General features: G+C 38.2%; 1 protein-coding gene across 1 annotated transcript in view; it reads left to right on the top strand.

The window, feature by feature from the left end:
• Positions 1–20,209, top strand: part of LOC114046870 (pappalysin-1-like) — a 280,259-nt gene that overhangs the window by 158,270 nt on the left and 101,780 nt on the right. Inside the window, exon 10 of the mRNA XM_027867446.1 lies at positions 4,732–4,925. Within this exon, the coding sequence (XP_027723247.1) occupies positions 4,732–4,925 (194 nt within the window). The remainder of the gene's footprint in view (positions 1–4,731; positions 4,926–20,209) is intronic.

Raw genomic sequence — 20,209 nt, forward strand, 5'->3', positions numbered from 1 at the left:
CACACACACACACACACACACACACACACACACACACACACACACACACTGGCCAAGATTATAGAAATCAGAGATTTCCTTTTTATGTGAAAATGAATTGAGGCATCTGACTCTAGTAGACCTGAGGCTTTGTTTATACCTATCATAGTATCTTACTATTATATTAGGGGAGGAAAGAGGCCTTTGGCTCAGATAACAACAACATAGAAAGACCCGTTATCCCAGTCATCATGAATCTGAGGATGTGCGAGCCGGGAGGGAGTGATAAGCTTTTTGTAAATTTGCTTCTTCTTTCATTCAAACAAGCCCCTGATGTTTGGCAGGGTAAGAGAAGGGCTTAGAGTATAGAGAGGGTTTCTTACAGCTTGTGCCTGAATACTTTTAATTCCTATTGTGGTTAGCCACACACTCTTTAGTAATGTTCTTTGAAATATGAATATGCAAGAGGAATATGAGAAAATCAATGTATTGCTCTCCCTGCCCCACTCTGCCCTTTATGTTTTGGACAAATGTATATCTTTACCCAAAAATAGTATCCTAGGAGCCTGTGCATGCATAGAACTGTGACTCAGTGTGTCAGCACACCCAGATTAATTAGTCCTCTCCTCTCTACCACTGTAAGGGGAACGGAAGAGCCAATGGTAATGTTCACCCAGAGCTGGCCCACCTGGGCACACTCAGTTCATGCTTTATGTCTCCGGAGTCAAGAGATGTAGATAATGGAATCACAAAATACTAGAGTGAGAAAGGACTATAGGTATAATCTGGTCAAGACTTTTCCTATTACAGATGGGAAAACTGAGAGTTATGCAGAGGAATAGAATTTACCAAGTTCACAGTTGATAGATGGCATAAACAGAATTTGAACCTACATTTTCCAATACTCCTGAGATATCAGTAATGACAGCTTGGTGGTGCAATGTATAGAGTTCTAGGCCTGGAGTCAGGAAGACTTATCTTTGTGAGTTCAAATCTGGCCTCAGACACTTACTAGCTGTGTGACCCTGAGTAAGTCACTTATCCCAATTTGCCTCAGTTCCTCATCTATAAAATGACATGGAGAAGGAAATGGCAAACCACTCCAGTATCTTTGCAAAGAAAACCCCTAAAGGGGTCACAAAGAGTTGGACCCGACTAAAATGACTGAGCAACAAAGGAACCTATCATTCACTTTTCCATTAACTCTAACAGGAGTACCATGCACTAGTACAGTATTTTATATAGCTCTTTCCCATATATTCTCATCATCATCACCCCTGTCATCATCATTATTATTGATGACACTTTGAGTAAGATGGAGAACTGATCTTTGCTGAGCACTTTTAAGGCTTCACATATGTTAGATATCCTTTGAGCCTCACAACACCCCCGTGAGATAGATGGGGCAGGTGTTACTGTCCCCATTTTATGAAAGCTTGAGTCTCAAGAAAATGGCATGGTTAGTCACATCCCTCAAATCTTGGTCCTCTACTTGGTGCAGCACCATCCCTCTTCTGTGTAATGCCATGATGCGTTTTGGTTTAAAGGCTAAGTGGTAGGTTTCATCTAATGCTCTCTGTCTATTTTCACAATTCTATGATCTCATGTCTTAATTATGTTGACATTTTAATCTAGCCAGTGGCCCACAATTGAAAAGAGCCCTGCTAACTCACTTACTTGCTGAAGATACAATCCTATTTCCATTGTCTTTTGGAAGAGGTGTCTAGAAAGTGATGTGTAGAAACATTCTGGGGACAAAAGATTTTAAAATTTAAAAAAAGCAAAAAGAATATGGGGAAAAGTGACATTACAGATGGTCATGATTAGATGAGATTCCATTTTTATCATATATAAGTTGGCTCCATACCATGAGAGATGTATGCTATAGAGACACAGATCATATTTCTGTCATCAGTCCAGACTCTTTCCCTCAGGCATGTTATTGGTCACTGGAGTCCCCAGCTGGAAATAGCCCATCATTAAATAATTGAATTATAATGAATTGATTTATTCTAGTTCTTGTGATGGTATTTTACTGTATAAACTGTTTATAGAAGTAAACAGGGGCCTGAAGAAGTTGGAAAGGATTCAAAATTCAGCTGACATTACACTCAATGACTCTTATTTTGCAGATAGTTAGTCATCCTAAGAATACAAATCTTATTAGGATCAGAAAACTTGGACCTGAAAGAAAGTATCATCTAGTGGACCAAATGCTGGACTTAGAGCCAAGAAGTCCTGGGTTCAAATCCCACCTCTGACACTTACTAGTGATGACACCTCTGGCAATTCACTTAACCTCTCTGAGTCTCAGTTTCCTCATCTGTAAAATGAGGAGATTGGAATTGATGGTATCTATGGTTCCTTACAGTTCCAAGTCTATGATCATATGAACAATAGGTATCATCTAGTTCAATCCTTTCAATTTTAAAGGTGAGAAAACTAAGGCCCAGAGAAGGGATATCACTTTTTCAATGCCCGATCAACAGTAAGTAGTTGGGGTAGACTTTGAACTCGGTTCCTCCAATTCTAGAATTACTCTTTGTTCTACTATATCAAGCTTATTTCTACCTCCTTTATGGACTTTTCCTAAGTAGGCAGAATCTTGTTGTCTGATAATGACTGAAGACAATACTTGCCATTGTGTTACCTGATTATGGAGTTTTACAGTACTTTCCAATCCATGTCAGAGAATTGGTGTCTTTAGTCCTTTAATTTTTAATTAATCTTGGGGGAAAAAATCTGCCCTTTAAAGTACCATTTCTATGGCAGAGATTGCTAAATGGAATGGACCCAAACTTTGATTGTGATCTCCTAAAGGCTATTCCTCCAGGTCATGCTTATGTCACTTTTGAGAGGCAGCCGTCATTGTTGACACAATGCTAGGTCTGGAGTCAGGAAGACTTGAGTTCAACTCCTGCATCCGGAGCTTACTTACTTAAATGATTAACTTAATCATGAGTGACTCTCCAAAGACTATAAATTATAAGATGGATTGCTGTTAACTGTCAGGGAATTCCCAAACCAACTAAATCATAGGTTATTGACCTATGATTTAAGACAAGTTGAGTGGTAATGGAAATGTACTTTCCTTGGCTTATTTCAATGGATTTGCCTGCTTCTGATTGTTACAAAAGTAGATGTCACCCTTTAAGATTTATCAAGTAATTGTTGTCCTTCTGTGACTTTAAGAAAGAAAGATGAGCTTAGCTTTTTTATATAATAGGAAACACTGTATAGAAGTAAGTCCCATATATAACATTTTAAGCTGTATGAAACATTTTCCTCACAATATGAGCTAAGTAGTATAAATATAATTATTCCCATTTTTACCAATAAAGAAACTAAGGCTCTGAGTGTCTAAGTGAATTGTTCAATGTCACATAGCTAGTAAGTAGCAGAATGGAGATTTGAACTCAGGTCCTCTGGATCCAGTGTCCTTGCCAGTATGTCAATTTATATTACTTGTGGAGTGTTTAATAAAAACAAAAATTTTCTACTTACAATCATAGTTCTAAACATAGACTAGTGCTTATATTTTCACAGCATAGTAAAAATCATTCCATTCTGATCAATATGGTTATGATTACAGTGCAATTAGAAAGCACCCTCCATGGGATCACTTCAGTATCATAGTCTTTTATAAATGTGTACATTTGTTCTGTTTTTGGAATGCATCATTATGACTGTTTTCAATACTATTTCTTAGTTTGAACTGATATGCAATGAAAAATTCATAGGTTCTATTAATGTGGAAGGCATCATCACAACTCAAAATTTCTAAGATCTCTATATAAAATACAGAATAACAACCCAATGTATAAGTATAAATGTGTTCTACTATTCCTCTAATAGGATGAAACCCCTGCTCACTCTTGAATTACCTCAGACACCAAGAAAAAGTGGAATTTTTACCTTAAATTATCCAAATACACAAATAACCAACTGTTTTCATTTTTCCCTTGTATAACTGTATTCTACTAAAAAAAACCTATGTGGGATCTTAAGATGTGTCTTTAATGAACAGGGGGCTTACAATCATGTTGTATAAGTATCATTTAAAAGAGTAGGAGAAGGGTTAAACTAGGAAAAGAGAAAAAAAAACTAAGAAATTGGATCCAAGGGGGTGTCCCATTAATTGGATAATGGCTGAACAAATTGTAATATGTGAACATAATATAACATTGTACTGTAAGAAATGATGAAAGAGACAAATTGCTAAAAATCCTCTGTGGTATGAACTGAGGCAAAGTGGAAAGAGCAGAATTAAGACAACAGTTTTTACAAAGACAACAGTATAGTAAAGAAAACAACTGAAACTTTCAGAATAAAATACAATGAAAAAGTAGGGTATTTTTAGAAAGGGATCATGATTACTGACATCTTCAAATACTTGAGGAGTCATTATGTGAAAGAGGGATTAGACTTATTTTGATTGGGCTACAAGGGCAGAATTTTGGAGCAATGGGTAGAAATTATAGGGAGACAGATTTTTAATTCAATATTGGGATGTGCTTCCCAAGAATTACCATTGTCCAAGATCATGCCTTCTCTATCATTTTCAAATGCATTCTGGATGACAGTTTCCTTAAAGATGTTGTAGAGAAAGATTCCTGCTTTAGACAAGGGTTAGAAAGGATCTCTTAAGCTCCTTTTTTCCAACTCTTAGATTCTTTGATAAAGCTAATGCAGACAAACAAATGAAAAAGACTCCCACATGCTTTCCCCCCTTCATTTGTCTACCTTCTGCAGATGAACCCAGCCGATGCTATTTCCATGATGGAGATGGGGTGTGTGAAGAGTTTGAGCAAAAGACCAGCATTAAAGATTGTGGAGTTTATACACCAAAAGGTTTCCTGGATCAGTGGGCATCTAATGCTTCTGTCTCGCATCAGGACCAGAAGTGCCCAGGTTGGGTTATCATTGGCCAGCCAGCTGCATCACAGGTAAGAAACAAGAAGCTATGATTAAGCCTGCAAGTCCTTGGTCATTATTGATAGAGGCTTGCTCTCTTCCAGGGCAGTAACTCTGTCATAGGTCCCTTTAAATGAATGATTCTTTAAGTTATTCTTTAATGCAAATAAATTCTTATTGTGATGATTTTGTAAAGCCGATCTTCTCCTAATTATGCAGATTTCATAAAGTGAACCTTAACTTCTAAAGCTGTTCATGAAGACCCTCCACCATCTGGCCCTTACCTTTTTTTTTTAATCCTGTATCCCAACAGAAGACTGATCTATGTGTTTATGGACATCCCTGCCCCAGGGACCTCTTCTTGGACATTTCCTCTCTCCACCCTCTATCTCCATTCTCCTCAAAGGCAGCTCTAGAGTAGTAGAAAGAGTACTGATTTAGACTCTTGGCTGTGCTGGTTATGACCTGTGTACTCTTGGACAAGTCACTTAACCTGCTAGTACTCTTTTTTTTTAATAATAAAATAATAAAATGGACTAGATGACCTCTAAACTCCCTTCTAGTCCTAAATCCTGGGATCATTACATAAAATCTCTGTCCTGTCCTCTTTGTAGTTGAGCCTTCAAGGCCCAACTCTAGAGCCTGCTTCCTTGGAGGCTTCTCTGATGATCTTAGCCCAAAGTGATTTCTTCTTGGATATAGCTCAAAGGACTTAATGTCTTTTTTTCTCCACTTGACCCCTATTGCATTTAGCTAAATAGTGTTAGTCAACTTTTCTTCTGCATGTTTTGCCTTTTTTTTTTTGTACATTCGTTTGAGGGTGGTAGTATAGATCTTTGAGAAGAGCCCTGGAATAGGAATTGGAAGACCTGAGCCCAATTCTGAAGCAAATTACTTTCTCTCTGTAGACCTCAGTTTTCTCATCTCTTAAAATGATGGAATTAGACCAGATAATTACTCAAAAGCCTTCCTGCTTCTTAAGCTACTCACCCAGCAAAGATAGCCCTTTGAAGAAAAAAAAAAGTGGGGGGGGAGGTCCAAATCACAGTAAGAAGACTTCTAAAATGACAACAAAAAAGCTCTTTCTGAAAGTTTCTGGGCTGTGGGTGGGGGCGAGGGGACAGGGTTGAAGGGTGGAGAATATCCATCTAAATCTCTTGTTAGCAAAGACAGCTTACAAAAGCTTCCCAGTTTATCCACTCTAGCCATCAACATCTTAACTAGAGGGCCTGACAGGGTGAAAATTAACCTCCTAGCCTCCTCTAATCATCTTGTACAATAATCAAGGGCAAGACTGACACCTCCTCCTCCATTATCTGACAGGGTACCCAAGCTTCCCAGAGAACACTTAAATTTGATATTCAGGGATAATCTCGGTGGTGAATTATGTGTGTGTGCTGTGAGATTCTGGCTTGCTTTGTTTATTGGGTTTTTTTTTGCTATTTAGACATGAATTGTCGAATTCAAGAACATTTGTGCTGTCTTTTCTCAGGTATATATTTTGTGGTATGTAATTACAATCTCACTTGTCAGAAGATGTCCCTGCTTTCTCCATTGGACTGATCTTATTACAACACTTTTAGCTACAACTAAAATCTGTAACAAAATTATATCCAAACCCATTATAAAAGGCCCACATAGGCTTTACTGGAATAATATTTATTACACTGAATAATTCAATAGAATGAATAATTATTTTCCTCTTTCTTTCCTAGTCCTCAAACATAGATGTTACTGGAGGCAATGAAAAAAAAAAGAATACTGAATTCTTTAGGAAGAGACAGTTGGTCTGTAGTTTCTAATTGTACTTTCTTCATTCATATTGGGGAATCAACTGGTGCATTTAATGATTCAATAAATAAACATTTATTAAGCATCTACTACTGTATGCCAGACACTGTACTTAATGTTAAAGTATAGTGGAAAGGGCACTGATTCTAGAGTCAGAGAATCTAGGTTCAAAATCCTGCCTCTGACACTAATTGGGTGACTTAACCTCCCTGGGTCTCAGTTTCCTCATCTGTAGAAAGAAGAGCTTTTACTGGATAACCTCACAGGTCCCTTGCAGCTCTGGACCTATGGGTCTATAATATATCTCTATGTTGGTGGGAATAGTGACATTTGGGTGATTTCACAGTGTAAGACTACACAGAATTCTAGAGCTGGAAGAACGCTAGAAGATAGAATATGGGATTTAGGAGTTGGAAGAGGCCTTAGAATATTGAATGTTAGAACACAGTATGCTAGACTTGGGAGGGATCTTAGAACAAATGATGTTCTAACCTCTTCATTTTATGGCAGAGAAAATGAGGCCGATAGACTAGTGAATTAGGTGAAACTTATGTGAGGTGACATTTGAGTCAATACATCTCATCTCAGAATGACTATGAAGGACTTTGAAGGAATCGAGCCCATTAGTGAGCAGGAATGACTTAGGAAGTTCCTTTCAAGGATGTTATGATGTGGATAATTGTTGGAAGTTTTCTCAGGTAAGTTTGTTGTGATGAAATTTGACCTGTATATTTAAAGGTATTGTATAATTTTCTCTATACCATTCAATGTTGGGTTCTTTTGTGTACTGTGCCATTCCTTTGTCCCTCTGCTGAAGTGTGTCTAATGTTTCAATAGGGGTACTAATTTTAGATTCTGGGTATTTTCCACTTTATCATATGATTAATTTCTTAGACGTATCCAGACATATGCATATGTAATGCATGCACAAGCATAGCTATGTCTATATGTCTACACTGTTCATTAAGTTTAATGGAAACTTAGACTATGGTATATGAAATTGGGGAAATGACCATTACTTATCCCTGGGGGACAGTGATGCTAAGAGCCCTTCTACTCATTCTCCATTGTCCCATGCCTTCTGTGGAGGAGGTTACATTAGGCCTGGCCACCTCTGGAGTTCTAGAACATCATCTTATAACAACCCTATGAGGTAGGTGGTATAATTATCCCCATTTTGAAGTTGAGGAAACTGAGGCAAATAGAGGTTAAGTGATTTGCACAGGATTACACAGCTAGTAAATATCTAAGGTCCAATTTGAAGGCACTAAACAAAGAGATAAACCAAATGGCAAACCATATACTACTGCCTCACATGACCCATCAGAGTGTGGAATAATCTTATTCATTCCTTTTTTTTGGGGGGGTGGGGGGCTAGGCAATGGGGTTAAGTGACTTGCCCAGAGTCACACACAGCTAAGTGAGTGTTATGTGTCTGAGGTCAGATTTGAACTCAGGTCCTCCTGACTCCAGGGCCAGTGCTCTATCCACTGCGCCATCTAGCTGCCCCATCTTATTCATTCTTAAGAGCTCATTTCAAGACCTTCCATTTTCCATAGAGTCTTCCATGACCTCCCCAGCTTGTCATGAGTTCTTCATCCTCAAGTCTTATCTTCAGTCTATGACTATGCCACCCACACTGATACTTTAAAAGATGTCAATTTGGTTGTAGTATTATTTAAATGCTTAACCTGTCTGTCTTATGGATCCATCAAGTTTATATATTCCCTTAGTGCAACTATGGTTCTTCATTCTTGCAGCCAACACATATTTGTTGAACATCTACTATATTTAGGCACTATGTAAGATAAAAAGATAAATATAGGGTAGATGGTCCGATATCTAACTGGGTAGAGGAATGGGAGGTGAAATATAGGTTAAATGTGACTAGATAGAGTAGGCTAGGTGAGTTCATACTCATTCACTCACTGATTAGAAGAACTCAGCTCCAGGGTGGAGTTCCAAACCTCAATAGATTAACTCATCTTGGTATCATAGTGGTTAGAATGCTGGCCTCCTATGAGGAACACCTGAGTTCAAATCTTGACTCAGACACTTATTGGGTATGTCCCTGAGTCTTCATCAGACTTAGTTGTTTCCTCATCTATAAAATGAGGATAATAATAGCACTGACCTCATAGGGTTGTTGTCAGGATCAACTGATATAATATATGTGAAGTGACTGGCAAACTTTAAAGCATTGTCTTAATGCTAGTTATTATAATTATTAACTTGGGCAAGCCACTTAACTTTCAGCCTCTGTTCTCTCTTCTGTAAAATGAGGGAATGTCCTTTGATGTCCCTTTTAGCTTTGTGATGACAAGCGAAGGGAGACATGGTCAAGAGGGGGGGTATTATTGAAAGATAGGAAGAAGGACAGTGGCAGAGTAGATGACAAGACAGCCAAGGTAGCCAGGGTAAAGACTTCTTCCTAACTTAGAATCTTAAAGACTTGCCTGGGGCTCTGAGAGGCTGTGACTTGCCAACTGTCATGTAACTGGTGTGAATCAGAGGCAGAATTTGAATGCAGGTTTTCTTGACTCCAAGGCCAGCTCTCTATTCAATATTCCATGTTGTCTCTCCTTTAAAGTAAAGAATTATGGCCCTGGGAAATGGGAGCTTCAGGAGAAAGCAAGTGTCTACTAAGTCAGATAATTGGAAAGGATGCTCTTGGGACACCCTGGCCATCCACACGGTCTCTAGTAGTCTTGTTGATCATTCTCTTTCCTCATCTTTCCTGGGGTCCCATAGGAAACTACCAGCCAGCAGAAATTGCAGTTATCCCTTCCACATCATGACATTCCCCATTGAAGTTTCAATATATCATGGATAGGCATAAGAAATTAGGTGGAAATTTTTTGAGTTTTGCAGAAGTCATAGACAACATTCGACACCGGCAAATGACACAGAAAAAGTTTAGAAACTCAGAAATGCATAAAGTATATGTATAGTATTACATAATATCTGTTTATTTTAGCTTTTGATACTATAAACACCCCAAAAAAGAAAAAGAAAAAAATCAGATTTCTCTGATACAAAGAGAAGGCCAAAATAATTTATGTGGATTTTCTAGGTTGTTGCACCCCTAGTCCCCTTGACATAGAAGGGATATCTGTAGATTCTTAGAGCTATAATATGCTTTACAGATTCCAATTGTATTATTTTTAAATATAAATGAGGAAACTGATGGCCAGAGAGAGGAAATGATTTTTCCAAGGTCATACAGCAAGTTAATGGTAAAATCAGGACTAGAACCTCAGGAGTCTTGACTCCTGGTTCCATCATCTTCAAAGTATATTCAGCTACTTATTCATAGACTAAGCCTGCCATGTTTGGGGAATTTCCTTGCTGAAGAGTATTCCCTTGACTTGGGAACCCAAAGTTGCTACTCACTAAGCATAGGAGTATACTGGTTTTATTAACAAGCATAGTAGGAAGGTAGTCAGTACTTCATAAAAGCATTAATATAGGATTAAGATGTATAGAACAAAAACCTTGGCTCTGTTTTCAGACATGAGATAGGCTCACATAAGTTTGTATCATCTCATCCTTGCCTCTTCCACTCTTCTTTCTTATTGCAGGTATGCCTTTCTTCATGCCATCAGTGTATTACTTAAAAGTTCATACAATTCAAACCATATCTTCCCATTGACTGACATTCTAATGCCAAAGATGATGTATCTCCATTTCTGATCTCTCTCCAGTGCAGAGGTAGCACTTTGGTGTAAAGTTATTCTGTTCTTGGGGCAGCTAGGTGGTGCAAGTGCACAGAGCAACAGCCCTAGAGTCAGAAGGACCTGAGTTCAAATCTGGCCTCAGATGTTTACTAACTGTGTGACTCTGGGCAAGTCACTTAACCCCAATCGCCTTTTAAAAAAAAGTTATTCTTTTCCCTTCTTAAGGGTTCAGGAGATGTAGGAGTCCCAAGTTCTTGACTCAGCTCTGCCACAAGCTAGCTGTGGGGAACCTTGGGCAACTAATTTCACCTCTAAGAACTTCAAAATTCTCATCTGTCAAATGGAGATAATACAATCCTTGTCTCATTTGCTTCTCAGGAGCAATTACATGGATCAAATGTGATAGTGTAGCAGTATGGAGTTTGAGGAGAAAAAAATAGTTTAAGATACAGGGCAAAAATGTAAATAAACATGGCACTAAAATGCAGCAAAACTCTGGTCAAATACAATGGAAATGTTGGCACCAGCTGATTAAATTTAAAGCATACATCCTTTCTGGGGGAAAAAAATTGAAAACTAGAAGTAGAAAATGACAAGTACTGGTTCTTGCAATCATTGTATGAGGGAAGTTTTGCTGAAGTATTTTGGAAAACTGGGGTAGAGCACTAGAAAGTGTTGTGTCCAAACAAAATACATGACTGAAAAGTGTTAATAAATAAAAGTCAGGCTATTATTACTATATCCTCACTAGCTGGTGATCTCTAAGTTCCCATATGTTTCTAAGCATACATAACTCTAGAACCATAAAGTAGCCAGAATTAGTAGACAAACATGAGAGGCGATGCAGAGTAGCGGAAAGGGCACTGGACCTGGGTTGAGGATATCTGGGTTCAAAGTCCATTGTGGCCATTTCTAAGCTGGATGACCCTGGCTAAGTCATTTCTTCTCAGGACCTCCATTTCTTCATCTGTAGTAATCACATTTCATTCCCTACCTCAAAGAATTATCATTAGGAAGGTGCTTTGTAAAGCTCAGAGCCTTATAGAAATGTGAATTATTTTTATTATATCTGTTAGATTAGCAATATGAGGCTCCTCACTTGAAAATACCCTGAAGCATCACTAAATAAAAATGTGTACCCATTAGGAATATGATTATTTGTTCCCTCATAGGTCTTTTTCTTAAGTTCTGCCATTTGTCTGTATAATTTCCTGGAAAGAGAGCTTACCCTTCAGTCTTTCTCTTCCGAGGCACAGAAGCACACATTTTGGAGGTCCTAAAAGTCATCTTCAGGGGAAATGACCTGGAGCAAATTTTCTTTGTTGTGTAAAGTATAATAACTTCAAGGTCACCAGACTGATTTTAGAAATAAACACTCCAGAACTTCATTCAGAGTCAGTATGCTGAAGCATACATATACACATATGCACATGCACATGCACATGTATTTATACACACACACACACACACACCATGGTTGCATATCAGAATGTCCAGATCATATGAAATGTTTCAGCTCGTGTAAAGGACCTTAGAGATCATCTAGTGGAGAACAGCCTCATTTTACAGATAAGGAAATAATCCCAGAGAGGTAAAGTGACTCAGGATCATAGATTTAGAGACAGAAGGGAAATCAGCAGTCATTTAGTCCAACTCTCTTTGAAGATAAGAAAACTGATACTCAAAGAGGTCAATAGTCACTTATCACTATAGTAATATAAGAAGTGGGATTTGAACCCAGGTCCTCTAATTCCAGAACATTGCACCATATTCAATGGACTGACTGCCCAAAATCACAAAGGTAGTAGAGCTGAGATTTGGACCTGGATTCTCTAACACCAAAGTCAGTGTTCTGGCCATACTACACAATGCCAGACTTGGCTCCAAGAGAATTTTGGCTATTAGCAAAAAAACAGATGAACACTCATAGAATGAAGGGAAGCATGTGCAGAGTGGGAAGAGCCCTATAATTCTAATTAGAAGACCTGAAATCTAATTCTGCTATCATCTTAATTGTTTACCCTGGGCAAGTCATTTCTCCTCTTTTAAGTACTAACAGATATTCTCAGAATATTTTGGTTGATTCCCTCTCCTAGTCAGTCCAGAGACAGAACAAAAATGGAAACGAATAAATAGAATGCATTTTATTTCTGAAACTCAGAAAACATTTTTTTTAATGTTTGCAAAGACCAAATCTTTCTTTTTGTTTATTTTCTTTTTTGGTGCTTTGAGCTAGATTGTTTCTGATGTCCTTTTCTTTTCTTTCTTTTTTCAGTGAGACAATTGGGGTTAAGTGACTTGCCCAGGGTCACACAGCTAGTACGTGTTAAGTGTCTGAGGTCAGATTTGAACTCAGGTCCTCCTGACTCCAAAGTCAGAGCTCTATCCACTGTGCACCTAGCTGCCCCTCTAATGTCCTTCACAACGCTGAAATTTTGTGATTCTGTGATTTCTTTCTCTCATGCTTTGCACCAAAAAGTCATCAAAGTCACCCACCAAACATGTCTCTTGTGTTACCAGAGATGGAACAGGAAGATAATATATCTCAAAGAGATTATTTTTATTAATAGACTTGGAGTTGGTATTTTGATTCAAATCTCAGCTCTGCTAATTACTACTTCTGTAACCTTGGCAATTACTACCTTTTTTCTGACCCTCATTTCTTCATCTGTAAATTAGGGGACTGGACTAGATAGATAATCTCCAAAGTTTTTTCCACCTCGGAATCTATGATCCTATTATTCCATACTATCAGTGCTTGTTTCTTCCTAGTAAATTAATTATCCCCCTCCGTATAAAATTACCATTAGAACTGGGGTTCTTAACTGTTTTTGTGTCATGGACCCCTTTAGAAGTCTGGTGAAGCCCTATGAACCCTTCCTCAGAAAATGTTTTTGAAACAGATCAAATAAAATATGTAGGATTAAAGGAAACCAACCATGCTAAAATATAGCCATCCAAATTTATTTTTAAAAATTCATCCTTTGCTTTAGAGATAATGAGTAAATAAGTGGAAATATTTTTTTAATACACAAGAATCATATAGTTAGCTAGAAGAGACTTTAGAGCTCATAATTTCAACCCCCTCCTTTTACAGTTGAGAGAAGTAAGTCTTATAAGGATATTACTTCTTTCCAGAAGTAACATAATTAGTAGGGCTAGGTTTTGAACCCACATCCTCCAACTTCAAATCCAGTGTTTTGTCCAATATACCATGTTGCATGGATGATCAAACAATGAGATAATCAACTTATTCTATAACTTTAGACAACAGGATTAGACCCAGTTGGTGAAAATTACAATGAAATAATTCAACTTGCTGAATTGGGGAAATTCAGAGTTTCTGCCTCCACTATGATCTTCAGAGAAAATTGAGTAGGCATCAGTATTTCCAGAGATTGGTACATCGAAGTCTCACTAATAGATAAATGCACAAGCTAAAGTTACATTGCTTTTTGACATGGATTTTGGCTGCCCAGTGGGGTTGTTGTTGTTGTTGTTGTTGTTGTTTTTAATTTCTTTCTAGTTCTTAACTAGGTTCTGAGGTAACATAGGTTGCTAGATAAGGTGCCGCTATCTAAGTACATTATTATTACAGGAAGCCTTCCCCTGTTTTGTGTTCTTCTACAATATTTGATGGATACCAGTGTAGCACTCTGACTCTTTGTCCATTACCCATTCATCTTGCCCCAGGATCAGCATACCTCCCTTTCCAGATATAATTATCATTGATGATGCATTTTACATCACTTCTCATGTCGAGGGCATCATTGGTAACACTGCAATATGTCTTTTCATTGCCTTTGAGATTTTATGCCTTCTGGTATCATAACATTCTCTAATTCACAGCCATGTAGTCAGAGTGGAATATTTGTGATTTTTGTGTTTTATTTTATTCTGTGGCAACAGACACTCTGGTATCACCAAACGTGGTATATAGTTTTCCTAACACAACCCCTCACCGTCCCTACTTCTTTGTATTCAGTTCTTAGCCCAGCTATGTTTGAGCCTAGCCTGTCCAAGATATATGTATTGATGGAATAACTCAATTAGTGCTCCATCCAAAAAAAGTGAGCATAGTTTGGCATGGAAAATATGTCATACATCTTCATCGTAGAAAGGAAGTTATAATTCAAAGTGTAAAATGTTTGACATGACTTCATGAGAACAATTCTTCCTCTCTCCCCACCACCATTTATTTTATCCTGTTTGGTAGGAAACTCATTAACCTAAAGGAGCAACTTTTTCCTCATGTCATGTGAGAAGAGAAGAAAGAAGGAAAAATACAATGAAATGTCAGAGGAGATTTCAACCAGTTTCTCCAAACACTCTAGGAATTTGTTTTCTTCCCGTGGTTTTTGAATAGTTTTTGGAGAGCACATATGCAAATTATCTAGGGAAAGAGTACAACAAGTACCAGGGACTGGTACACCATGTTCTTTTTATGTATGTCACAAAAATGCACACACAGAACAAAGGCAGAATATGGAAAGGATCCCATTGGTATGCCAACCGGGGATGGACACTACAACTTCCTTAGAGGTACTCAGGAGGCTTCATACCTACCAACCTAGGGAGACTTCACTCTTACCTTTCATTGATTCAGCTCACAAACATTTGTAGTCTATTATTGCCAGGCAATATATTAAATGCCAGAGATATGAAGACAGAAACAATAGTTTCTGCACTAAATGAGCTTACATTCTATTGGGGAAAAACAACATGAACACCTATAGATATAAAATATACCCAAGTAAATAGAAAGCAGTTTCCAGAGGTAGCTGCTGTAAGTAATTGGGTGATCAGAATAGATTTTGGCTAGCAGTACTTGATCTGAATCTTAAAAGAAGCTAGACATTGTGCAAGGTGAAGGTTAGGATGGAATATATTATAGGCAGAGGGAACAACCCATGTAAAGCCATGGAGATTGGAGGCTGAAAGTCACATTGAGGAAGAATAGTAAGTTGGTCAGTTTGTCTGAAATACAGAGTACATGAAAGGGAGGAATGTGCAATAAGCCAGCAAAGGAGATGGGAGATGTGAAAGACTTTAAATGTCATATAAAGGATTTTGTATTTTAGCCTAGAAACACTTGAGAACCACTGGAATTTCTTGATCAGAGAAATGACATGGTCAGACCTGTGCTTTAGGAATAATAGTTTGGCAGCTTAGAAAAGAATAATTTGGAGAGAGGGAGAGATTAAGAAGGTTCCAGAAATGTGGATTGTTATTATTATAGCTATGCAACTGGAACTATGTGACTCCTTATTAAAAAGCACATGGGTGCATCACTAAAGAAAATGTCATAGCAATATCATAATTTGTTCCCTCATAGACGTATTACTTAAGTTCTGCTGTCTGTCCAATTTCCTAGAAGCAGTAATTGCCCCTGAGGTTTTGTTATCTGGGGTAGAAAGGCACACATCCTGGAAGTCCTAGAAGCCATCTTCAACTGAAAATGGAGCAAATTTTCTTCCAGGGATAATAAGAGACTGGATTGGCATGGTGGTTCTTTGAGAGGAAAGAGGGTACATATGTGAGATACATTTTGAAGATAGAATCCACAGTACTTGGCAATTGATTTAGATGTGAAGCAGGAGAAAGAGTGAAGAGTTGAGCCTAACTCTAGAGCTGTTAATTTTAGACTGGAAGGACAGTGGTACCATTATTAGAAATAAGGAATTTGCAAGAGAGGAAAGCTTGGCAGGGGAAATGTAATGAGTTCTGTTTGGGGCATATTGAATAATTTGGAAATTTTCACCAGACAGTTGATAATACAGGGCTGAAATTCAAGAGAATAATTATAATTGGATCTGGGAATCATCAACATAGAGATGACAGTTGATCACATAGGAACTGAAGAGATCAACATATGATAATATATGAAAAGAGAAGAAATAATAGCTTTGGACAGAATCCTGGCTCGGGTAAATCCATGCATAATAGAGAAGGATATGAATGATAGACAATCTTGCAAAGGGGTCTGAGAAGAAGAAATCAGCCAGTTAAGGAGAGAGCCAGAAAGAACACTCTCACAAAAACTTAGGGATAATAGATTATGGAAGAAGATGGGGTGCTCATCATGCTGTAGAGTTGCCAAGAATGATGAGTACTGAGAAGAGGCCGTTACATTTGGGAATTAGGAGATAATTACTAACCTCAGAGAAATAATTTTCAGTTGAATGATGGAAGTTGGAAGACAGATTTGCATGGAGTTGAGGAGGGGAGGGGATAAAAGTAGAGACAATAGGAGTAGACAGGTTTCCCTCACCCCACCCACACATTCTTACTTAAAAAATTTAGCTGTTAATGGGAGGAGAGGTATAGGATGATAGTTTGAGGGGATAGGGGAAAGAGAAATAGGATGGGGGAGATGTGAACATGTTTGTAGGGTGCAAAGAAAAAGTCACTCCATAGGGAGAGATTGAAGTTGGTGGTGTTGAGATGGAAGATAGTAGAGACAGATTTCTGACACTGACAGATTTCTGGAGGCAAAAGGAGCATTGGGATAAAGGGAACAAGTAGAGAGGTTGGCCTCTAGTAGGAAAGGGGCCAACCCTTCATCAGATTGGAGCACAAAAGGAGAGGTTAAAGAATGTTATCAAGGGGAGTTTAAAATGTAAAATAGAGAAAAGGAATTTCACAGCATATGGCCTCTATTTTCTCAGTAAAGTATGAGGCAAATCCTCTGCTGAGAGGAAGTTGGTAGGAGGTGGTATGGGAGGCTTGAGGAAAGATGTAAAGGTTAGAAACAGTCTCTGTGGGGAGTGAGATAGTCAATTAGAGAAGAGTTAAAGGGATTGCCTTGTTGCCTGAAGGGCCCAATTGAGATTAGATAACATAAATTTGTTGTGGGCCCAGTCAGCACAGTTGTATGACTTCCTCCTGCACAGTTCAGAAGCGTGTGAGTAAGAGTGGAGAAGGCAGCTTGTGGGAGTAATCCAGGGTTGGGGTTTGGCACCATGTTCCCAGCTTATGGAGTTCCAGCAATTGAGAAAATCTGAAGAGACTCGTGTCTCTTCCATGGAAGTCTAGCATTTATAGTGAAGATCCTCTATGGCAAGTCTGCCAAAGACCAAAGCCATATATTAAAAGGCAGGGCAATGTACTAGAAAGAGCCATGGTCTTGACATTGGATGACCTGAGTATAAGGTTATTCCCTACCACTTACTAAAAGTTAGATAATCAGCAAATCACTTCCCTTCTCTAAGCCTGAGTTTCTTAGCCTGAAGGAAGGAAATACTTACACTTACCTTACAGGGTTGTTTTGAGGAAACATATGCATATGCATATACATGTATATACATATATAGATGTATATGTATATCTATATATATAGAGAGATATACATTTAAGCACTATATAAATGTGGTCTAGTATTACTAGAGAGGATTAATCTATAGGTGAGGTTAAGAGAATATTAGGAAACCTGGTCTCTAGTTGTAACTCTGTGATTGTGTGACATTGTTTCCTCTCTCTGAAACTGTTTCTTGGTCTATACGATGGTGACGATGGTGTTAAACTAGACAAACTCGTAACTACTAAGATCCTTTCTCATGCCAATAATTACAAAACTCTTATTCAGCTCTAGCCCCACTTAAAATCTCTGACAACCATATCTCCTAGTCACTTGATGTTTATGGAAGAATATTAGTGAGTTCCACTGACTTCAATCAAATCCATCAGTCAACCTAACAAAAAGTTTTACAGTTATCAAAAAGACCTTGTAGATAGGGTTTTGGACTTGGGCTCTAGACCTGGATTCAAATCCTGCCTCAGATAATTATTAGCTGTGTGACCTTTGGCAAATTACAAGTTCTCTGAGTCTCAATTTCCTCTACTCTTGTCAGAGAGTTGGTTTTGATAACCACTGAGATCCTTTCTAATCCTTAATCTACAATGCTACCATTTTACAGTCCTACATTAGATGGTTGGTGGGCACAAGCTAAATCAAAATATACACTCCCTTGTCATCACACACTGAAGGCAGTAGAAAGATAAAATGCCAAAGGAAGGTAAAGAAAGCTTAATGCTAAGAAAGATAGCATGAAGGGTATAAAAGATAGCTACAAATGGAAACAATTTTCTATCTCTACCTTGTCTTTTGATGGAAGTAGGGAGAAGCTGGAGGGATGGTGGTGGTGGTTGTTGCATGAGTGCGTTCATTACTATTTCATTTCCATTGGGAGCCAAAAAAAAAAGCGCAGAATCAATTTGTCTACTTTATTTTTATCTGACAAGGATTCCTTAGAATTTTTCTTTCTTCTCTCCATCTCCCCACCCCACCGAAATTCTATTCAACAAAGTTATTAAATACCAACTCTGCACAGAGACCATTATTCTTAGGTGAGAGGGAGAAGGAAGGTGAAATAGATAAGAACAATCTAGGGCCTCTTGGAGCACAAAAGCAGAATGGTTAGTACATTTAAAGCCTGAGGACCTGAATGTGAGCTTTGCTATTTATTGCTTATGTTACCTTGATCTTAGAAGACCTTCTGAGGTCCATTCTAAGTCTGAGGTTTTCTGAAGTCACTCATTTCCTTCTTGGCCTTAGTTTCCCCATTTATAAAATGAAAGGATCAGATTGGATGATCTCCAAGGTGTCTTCTAGCTCTAAATCCTTTGGTCCTCATCTCTTCTCAGTCCCTTAACACAATTCTCTTGGTAAGAAAGCCAGAAAGTTCCCTTGCAACACTGTCACTGAAGCCTATTATAAGCTTTAAAAAAGAAAAAAAAATATATATATATATATATATATATACATATTGGGGGCGGGCGGGACCCAGAGCCTAGCCAGAATGACCTTTGCTGTGTAATTTAGTTTCATGTTCTGTACCCAAATAACATGTAAAAAATGTAAACAGGGCTCTCCAAGATTGTAATGTAGTTACTAAGCCACAGATACAGAGACATGCAGGGTGCTATTCTTCAGCAGAACGGAATTCCACCCTCAAAACCACATGCTCATTTCTAAAAGTCTAAAAGTAAACTTTCTCATGTAAGCTCTGAAGCAAGGGTTTGTTGGGTTGGGGCTTTCTCCTCTGTGTGTTTTTTGTTTGTTTGTTTGTTTGTTTGTCGAGTTTGTTTTCCTTGGGTTCCCCCACTTTCCACAGAACTGGACTTGCAGAGTCAGGCAGGAGTCTCACCATCTCCACCTCTCCTCCTTCTTCCCCTCCTTGCCTCCCCTGTGCTCTCTTCAGACTGGCATTTATTTCTCCAACTAGACCAAAAACTCCCATGTTCACATACATTTTTCCCCCCATGTTGATCCTCACGTTGGCACCAAAGAGAAAAGAGTGGTAGAGTCACATGGGAAGGAAGGGCCTGAAGAGGTAAAATAACAATTATAATGACAACAAATTAAGCCCCTGCTGTATAGTGCAAAATGTTAGGAAATTACAAACCATTTTTAAGAGACATTCCCTGCCCTCAAGGAACTTACAGTCTAGGAGAAAGACTAACTTCAGGACCAAGACATGTAGATAGAATATACAATATCCCATTATAACTTCGTGAGAGTCATGCAAAACAAAAGTCTGAGGAGATTTAACAGTTCTGAGGGAGGACTTTAAAGGACAGGTGCTAATTTAGTAGGCAAAGAGAGGGAGGAAGGACATTCTCAGTATCGTATAAGCAAACGCTTGAAGGTGTGAGAGTACAATGTGATACAATAAATACAATGGGTTTAGAGGTCAGAATTGTTCACTTCAACTGAATCATAAACTGTTTAGAGGGGTGTAATATGAGATAAGACTGGTGAAGTAGAATATGGAAAGAAGTCCCATTTATAAAACACAATGAGGGCATTTTGCCTAAATGAATGAATGAATCAGTAAGCATTTCTTAAA

Source organism: Vombatus ursinus, unplaced genomic scaffold (assembly GCF_900497805.2).
Source record: "Vombatus ursinus unplaced genomic scaffold, bare-nosed wombat genome assembly UNPS02014786.1, whole genome shotgun sequence".
In the NCBI taxonomy this organism is placed as follows: Eukaryota; Metazoa; Chordata; class Mammalia; order Diprotodontia; family Vombatidae; genus Vombatus; species Vombatus ursinus.